The sequence below is a fragment of the Ailuropoda melanoleuca genome, chromosome 4, assembly GCF_002007445.2.
Source record: "Ailuropoda melanoleuca isolate Jingjing chromosome 4, ASM200744v2, whole genome shotgun sequence".
NCBI classification, from domain to species: domain Eukaryota; kingdom Metazoa; phylum Chordata; class Mammalia; order Carnivora; family Ursidae; genus Ailuropoda; species Ailuropoda melanoleuca.
The window spans coordinates 6,753,434-6,761,860 of NC_048221.1; the positions used below are offsets into that span (position 1 = coordinate 6,753,434).

An 8,427-nucleotide genomic window follows, 5' to 3' on the forward strand; every position below is an offset into this window, starting at 1 on the left:
TGGAACGTCTTTATTTCTCCATCAATTCTGAATGACAGCCTTGCTGGATAAAGGATCCTTGGCTGCATGTTTTTCTCTGAAAGAACTTTAAAAATGCCCCCTCAACTNAAAAATGCCCCCCCAAGCCTTTCTCTCATTCCAGGTCTCTGTAGACAGGTCTGACGTAATCCTGATACCTTTGCCTTGGTACGTGAGAAATTTCTTTGTCCTGGCCGCTTTCAATACTGTATCCTTGGATCTAATATTTGCAAATTGCACTATGACATGACATGGTGTAGGTTTGTCGTGGTTGAGCTTAGGAGGGTTCCTCTCTGCCTCTTGGACATGAATGTTTGTTTCCTTTGCTAGATTAGGGAAGTTTTCAGCTACAATTTGTTAAAATATCTCTTCTAGACCTCTGTNGTTGTGACTTGCTGCTCTGTATCACTCTTGGGGCCTTTTTACCTTTATAGAGCCCCCCTTAATATCTCCTGTAGGGCTGGTTTCGTGGTTACGAAATTGGTTAATGATTGGCGATTTTGGAACGTCTTTATTTCTCCATCAATTCTGAATGACAGCTTTGCTGGATAAAGGATCCTTGGCTGCATGTTTTTCTCTGAAAGAGCTTTAAAAATGCCCCCCCAAGCCTTTCTCTCATTCCAGGTCTCTGTAGACAGGTCTGACGTAATCCTGATACCTTTGCCTTGGTACGTGAGAAATTTCTTTGCCCTGGCCGCTTTCAATACTGTATCCTTGGATCTAATATTTGCGAATTGCACTATGACATGCCGTGGCGTAGGTTTGTCCTGGTTGAGCTTGGATGGGGTCCTCTCTGCCTCTTGGACACGAATGCTTGTTTCCCTTGCTAGATTAGGGAAGTTTTCAGCTACAATTTGTTCAAATATCTCTTCTAGACCTCTGTTTTTCTCCACCCCCTCAGGGATGCCGATGATTCTGACATTGGATTATTTCATTGAGTCAGTAATCTCCCGTAACCTACATTCTGAGNTCAGTAATCTCCCGTAATCTACATTCGTGGGCGTGGATTTTTTTAAGACCAGCTTCTATTTTCGTTTTTTCTTCTACTAACCCATCCTCCAATTCGCTAACGCGTTCCTCTGCCTCATTGACCCTGGCCGTCAGAGCCTCTAGTTTTGACTGCATTTGGCTCATAGAATTTTTAATTTCTGCCAGATTTGCTCTCATTTCTACCCTTAGAGATTCTATATTCTCATTAACATTTTAGTTAATACTTTTTTCAAGTCTACACATCATCTTGACCATTGTTACTCTGAATTCCATTTCTGATAATTTCATTATATCCATATCCATTAGTTCTGTGGCAGAGGCCACAGACTCATTGTTTTTTCTTTGCTGGGGGGGATTTCTCCTTCTCCTCATTCTAATGAGGAGTGGTTGTGGGGTTGTCCAGAGCCCAAATTATTGACCAGGACCCAGGCTGTGCACCCTTGTTTTATAGGGATCTTAGGGATGTGGGCTTCTTGATTTTTCAGCCTGCCTTCTGGGGGAGGGGCCAGCCGAGCCAATACTCAGGCAACCCTGTTTGGGTAGAGTCTCTGTGTCCCCTGCGAGGGGGGATGGGGATGGGCACACTGTGAGCCGGTATTTCCAGGCTTTTGTTCTCTGGCAGCTTTCTCTGGCAGCTTTCCCTGGCGGTTTGCTGTGCCTCTTCTGAGAGTCAGAGCAGCAGTGGCCGAATCTCAGCCTCTGTCTCAGAACAGAGGGATCATGGACCATTCTCCACTGATGTTCTGGCCACTTTAACTCTGTTCCTGTTGGTGCTGCTCAACCCTGCAGCATCCCGGGATGTGCGCCCCACACCTGGAGTCCCAGCCCTCACTTCCAGGGCCGGCACGTCTCTGTCCTTTGTGTTTCTAACCCCACCAGCCACCAGCCTCCCCTGCGCGCTCCCAGAGCTCCTGGTCTCAGTCTGGTTCCAGTGAGGACACCGGAGCTCCGTGAGAAGTCTGGTGGCGTGCTCTCCCCACTCACGGTCTCAGTCTGCTGTCTCACGGTGCCGTCTGCGGTCCGCCCTCTCCCCCGTGCAGGTGGCTGCCGCTTCCCAGCGCCCAAACTCGGCAGCTCCCTCCCCCTTCCGTTTATCTTCCGATATCTGTGCGCGGTTTCACGGCTCCCCGCTTCATACCTCAATACTGCACTGGAGATGTTCATTTGTAGAGATCCAGATGTATCTTCCCGCGTCTCAGGCCGATTCGGTGGATGTTCAGGCTGGTCTGGTACCTATCCAGCTCGATTCAGGGGACTTGCTTAAAAAGGGGTCTCCTACTCCTCCACCATCTTAACTCCTCCCCTAAGCATCCAACTCTTGATTTTGGCTCAGGTCATGATCTCAGGGTTGTGGGATCAAGTCTGCCCCTTCCCCACCTCTCCCTCTCCAAAAAAAAAAAGAAAAGAAAGAAAAGAAAAAGAATGGGTGGAAATCCTAAAATGTATCTGAGTTCATGCAATAAGATTACCTCCCTTTCTCTTTTTCTCTCTTTTAATTTTCATCTTTATGAAGATCTCCAGTAATTTTTAAACGTAGATTCTATTAAGTGGAAAATGATCGCTCTCTTAGAAAATCTGTGGCAGAGATACACACAAGCACTGTTTTATTTTTCATCTAGATTGATGAAATGTCATTGGAAGGAAGAGAAGCACCCAGTGCATGGAAGCCACATAGTCTATGTTTCAAGAACCAAAGAAGGCTCTATTCAATATTTAACAGATCGCTGTTCCTCTTGTAGCCTACTCTGTGCCAAGCAAAGTATAAGCTCTGGGAAATCAGAAATGAATGTGATTCAGTTGTTTCCCTCCAAACACTCAGTATTTACCTGCATACAGACAAAAAAGAAATGTTCTTTCAGGATCTAGGGAAAACTGAACCTTCTGATCACAGGATATTTTTTTGGATAGATGGTGCTTAGCCTTGAAAATGACAATAACAACAACAAAAACAACAACAATAATACCTAAAATTTACCTTGTCCTTACTATATGCATCTATCACATATTTAGTCACGTGTTCAGTGCTCATCTTAATTTTTATTCAGTCCAGTGGTATAAACTGGCTCAAAGACATTAAGAACTTGTCCAGCTGTCTTTCAGGATTGGTAATGCCGATAAAAGTTCATGAGCTACGTTGATAATTTATCTCAGCGTCTGACACTTAGGGTCCCAAGATAAAAGTTTGTAACATTGTGGTTACTGATATCATTTCCATCATCACCATCATCATCACCTTCATGATCATTTGGAGAACTTAGGGGGCAGTTAAAAAGGACCTATTTCCTGTTCTGATGGGGAAGATGCCCAAGGGAAATAGAACTAGTGTGAGACAAAAATAGAAATCTAAATAAGACTTCTAGGATCCCCACCAGAACCAACAACACTAGGTCTTTATAGGACTGTGAGCTGAATCTTTGCTTTTTGGTCCCCTCCTGTCTGGCTATCCCAACTGTCCCGGTGGTCTTGATGAGGAGGAAACAATGCTCTGCCCGTCCCTCCAGCATTCAGTCACTCCCACTGTACTTGCTACTCACCGGTCTGTACTATGTCTCTGCTAGAGCAGGTCTGAGAAACGCAGATCTGGCTGCCTCTCCCCTACCTGGAGCTGGATGAGGACAGAAGCTTTGTTTCCAGGAGTGGCAAGAAGACAGATGCAGGCATGGGTGTCCTGGAGCAGAGACCTCCGGGAGGAAGAGACACATGGATGGGGCTCACTGAACTGGGACGGGCAACTAAAAGGCTGGAAAGCACAGGCTGATTGTTTACAGTTGTTTGACCTTGAGGGCTCAAAGCACATGGCACATAATTAGCCAATTTGGTCCATGTTCCCCCAATCTCTAAGGACTTGCTATTATTAATTGAGGAAGAAAAGGAGAAAAGTGAATGTAATGGGTGGGGGGTGGTATCTAGACCCCTCCTCTTCTCAGGAAGAAGCTGACTTCTACTCCTCATGTCTGACTTCCAAGTTACTTATCTCATCGTAAAATTCAGACACAATTTTTTTCAACTACAGAAAGAAACATATGACTTTTATACCTGTAAAGCCACTGACTTAATCAGGTAATTTAGAGAGAGTTAGGTCTTCACACCAAGAATCTTATAGAATTTCTATCTTCTCAGTTAAAATTTATGTCTCTAAGGAGAACTATTTTTCTTTCTATTATTTTTTTATTTGACAGAGAGAGAGAGAGCACAAGCAGGGGGAGTGGCAGGCAGAGGGAGAGGGAGAAGCAGGCTCCCCACTGAGCAGGGAGCCCAACATGGGGCTCAATCCCAGAACCCTGGGATCATGACCTGAGCCAAAGGCAGGCGCTTAACCTACTGAGCCACCCAGGTACCCCTCTCTTTTTCTTTCTATAGTCATAGTTTGGGGTTGGGAATTTTATGCATCAGAGATGTATGTTTTTTGTTGTTTTGAAAGACAGCCCAGGTTTTATTTTTTTGTCCAGCAATGTATGTTATTATATGAGACAACTGTTCATTTTTACATTTTTATCTGGTGACTTGATCGTTTGCTTAAATACTTCAGGGGTTCTCAGAGATCCCTCTGTTCAAAATGGGGACCAGGAATGTAGTCATCTCAAGGCCTTACTGGAAGATGAACTCAGAGCTTGATTTCTCATTAACTGATATGAAGAAAATGTCAGTATTTACCCAATTAAACTGGGTATGAAAGAAATTGTGCTAATTATGTTTATGTGCACAAATGGCAGAGGAAAATTTTAGAGAGCCCAAATGACCAAATAGAGAAGCATTGGAGAAGAAGGTGTGAGTGTTTGTATGTTTTAGAATGCTCAAACAGGAGGAAAATCTAGTTTTAAACTGAAGTCACTTTGTAGCAGGAAGAGCCGATCCAATACCAGGTTCATTGTTAGTGAAGTTGGCGGGCCATTTGGCTTAGTGTGAAGGCAGAGCAAATTAAAGCAGTTATTAGACAGTTTTTCTTTCTTTTTTATTTTATTTTATTTATTTATTTGACAGAGAGAGACAGCACAAGCACACTGCCTGCCACTCGATCCCAGCACCCTGAGACCATGACCTGAGTTGAACGCAGATGCTTAAGTGACTGAGCCACACAGGTGCCCCTAGACAGCTCTTCAAAAAGCCCGGATTGTTACCTCAGAAACTATGTGTAGCATCTGTAAAGGAGAGGTTGATGTGTACGTGGTTCCTGGGCGCGTAGCAGAAGACAGAAGGACCCAAAGACAGATTGATCATGATAGAAGACAAGGAAGCATGCTGACAAAGTCGGATCCTAAGGAGGTGGTTCCTAGTGAAAGAAAAGATCACCCCTTTGCTCAGGACATGGTCCTTTGCTTCCTTGAGTAATGAAAATGAAGATAGAGTTAAATTTATCCATAATGACTTAGGTGACTTAACAATCTATTGGCACAATTAGAACCACACAGCCACTGGAAATAACACCACTACTTGAAACCTCAGCTGTATACCCTTGGCCAATATATATCATTACAATCACCTTTTTTTTTAAAGATTTTATTTATTTATTTGACAGAGATAGAGACAGCCAGTGAGAGAGGGAACACAAGCAGGGGGAGTGCGAGAGGAAGAAGCAGGCTCACAGCAGAGGAGCCTGATGTGGGGCTCGATACCATAACACCGGGATCACGCCCTGAGCCGAAGGCAGACGCTCAACCGCTGTGCCACCCAGGCGCCCCTACAATCACCTTTTTATCCTGAGCTCGTGATGCAATCTCCCCATTGCATCTCACAATGTAGCTTTATTCCCAAACTATGATTGATCAGTCAGAGTTCAATCAAGAAAAGAGAAACCACTCTAGTTATTTTAATGAAGGTAATTTTAGTATAGGTATGATTAAATACTTTTGTGAAAGGCACAAAAGGAAAAATATGGTAACAGAGCCATAGCTGCAGGATATAGTGATAACACCATGGCTAAGAGGTATGGGGAAATGATTGGGCATCAGTGCATGTGATTGTTATTACCATTATTGGAAGAACTTAAAGAGAAGCCAGGTGGAAAATCAGAGCAGTGGTTTAAAGATTCCCAGCCCCTACCACAGCATCACAACTTAAAGTATAGAAGGGTAATTTTGGGCAGAAAACAATAGCTTAATATCCAGCACAGTGAACCAGCTGTAGAGTGTGGCAGGAGAAGATATGTAAAAAATATTACCAAGAATATGAGGGGGAAAATCACATTGGCTATTGCTATGGAAAACTCTTTCATATCTCCTCCTTTATGATCTCTGATCACTTTGAGATGTTCAGGTTCTGATCAAGAACAATAAAGGACCCAACATATGCAAGTCATCTTTGAATGAAGTGTCTGACAAAATTCAATAGTCCTCCACCTTAGCTGCACATTAGACCAACCTGGGGTGCTGTTAAAAGAAACTGTTCATGGTCTTTTTATTCTCCAGTCCAATTGAATCTTAATCTGTGGTGGTGGGACTCAGGCATGAGGATTTTTAAAGCATATCAGATGCTTCAAACATGAAGCCAAGATTGAGGACCAGTGACATACATTCTTTCATACAACCTGCATCAGTAGATTTGATCAAAGCCATAATTTTATGGGAAATAAGCATGACAGTGAAAATGGATGAGAACTGTGTATATATTTTAAAAGAGAGTTGTGAATTTCTACAGGATTCCTGGGTCATAGATGATAAATATGGAAGATTACACAGGTTTAATAAGATTCGATTTGCTCAGTGATTTTGACATACACAGGGTCCCAGAATACTCCCTTAATTCTATCAAAGATGTACCAAGATAAGCAATATTTAGATATGACAAATCAGGAGGAATGGAAACCATGAGCTACAAAAAATATGTGACCAAAGAGGCATGCTTGCCAATCCCATGTGTTTGGTTTTACAACCATTTCTAATCAACAGACCAAAAAAACATCCAAGTATTAAGACTAGGTTGTTCTGTTGAGGAGCCTCTGCAAAGCCCTCTTGATGTCCCTGTTCCTCAGGCTGTAGATGAAGGGATTCAGCATAGGAACAACCACAGCATACATCACTGAGGCCATGGCACCCTTCCCAGGAGAACGTGAGACAGTCGAACTGAGGTACACCCCAAGACCTGTTCCATAAAATAAGCAAACAACTGACAGGTGGGAGCCACAGGTGGAGAAGGCTTTGTATTTCCCACCTGCGGATGGGACTCTCAGAATGGAGGAAACAATTCGTGTATAAGAAAAAAGGATCCCTGAGACTGGAATACCACCAAAAATGGCACCAAGAAAATACATGAATATTTTATTGGTGGAAGTATCATTACAGGAAAGCTTGAGAAGCTGAGGAGGGTCACAGAAGAAATGAGGAATTTCCACATTTCTGCAAAAGGTAAGTTGTGACATCATGAAGCAGTGCAGCTGAGAGTCCAGAAGGCTGATCAAAAAAGATACCAGAATCAACAGGCTACAGAGGCGGGGGTTCATGATGACTGGGTAGTGCAGAGGATAACAAATAGCTACAAACCGATCGTAGGCCATCACGGTCAAGAGTACACTGTCCAAACAACCAAAAAGATTTAAAAAAGACAACTGAATCAGGCAGCCCATGTGGGAGATGACTCTGTTATGAGTTTCAATGTTCACAATCATCTTCGGGACTGTGGTAGAAGTGAAACCGATGTCAGCCAGGGACAGGATGGAAAGGAACAAGTACATGGGGGTGTGAAGGCGGGAGTCAGAGCTGACAGCCAGAATGATCAGTAGATTCCCCAGCATGGTGACCAGATACATGGACAGGAACAGGCTGAAGATCACAGGCTGCAGTTCTGGATCATCTGAGAATCCCAGGAGGAGAAATTCCAAGACACCTGTTAGATTCTGGGGCTCCACATAGCACAGACAGCTTTTAGGAAATAAATGAGAGTTTATTTATTTTTAAAGATAGTATTTATTTATTCGAGGGAGACAGAAAGCATGAGAGGGGGGAGAGTCAGAGGGAGAAGCAGACTCCCTGCTGAGCAGGGAGCCTCACGTGGGACTTGATCTCAGGACTCCAGCATCATGACGTGAGCCAAAGGCAGTCACTTAACCAACTGAGCCACCCAGTCACCCAAAACATGAGTTTAAATAAAGGAAACAAGTGGGGCGCCTGGGTGGCATAGAGGTTGGGCATCTGCCTTCGGCTCAGGGCGTGATCCTGGCGTTGTGGGATCGAGCCCACATCAGGCTCCTCTGATATGAGCCTGCTTCTTCCTCTCCCACTCCCCCTGCTTGTGTTCCCTCTCTCGCTGGCTGTCTCTATCTCTGTCGGATAAATAAAAAAAATCTTTAAAAAATAAAAATAAAAAAAATAAAGGAAACAAGTATACAGATATCCATCAGTGTGTCTATATTTTGGATTCAAGCAATTCATAAATAAAGTATTCACATTTGAGGAAAATCTAGCAAAATTTCTCAGTTGTGGCAAC

General features: G+C 43.6%; 1 protein-coding gene across 1 annotated transcript; it reads right to left on the reverse strand.

The window, feature by feature from the left end:
* Positions 1-6,919: 6,919 nt before the first annotated feature.
* LOC100474170 (olfactory receptor 18) lies at positions 6,920-7,846 on the reverse strand. Its single transcript, XM_034660032.1, has one exon. The coding sequence runs from the start codon at positions 7,748-7,750 to the stop codon at positions 6,920-6,922; it is 831 nt and encodes a 276-aa protein (XP_034515923.1). The 5' UTR covers positions 7,751-7,846.
* Positions 7,847-8,427: the final 581 nt, after the last annotated feature.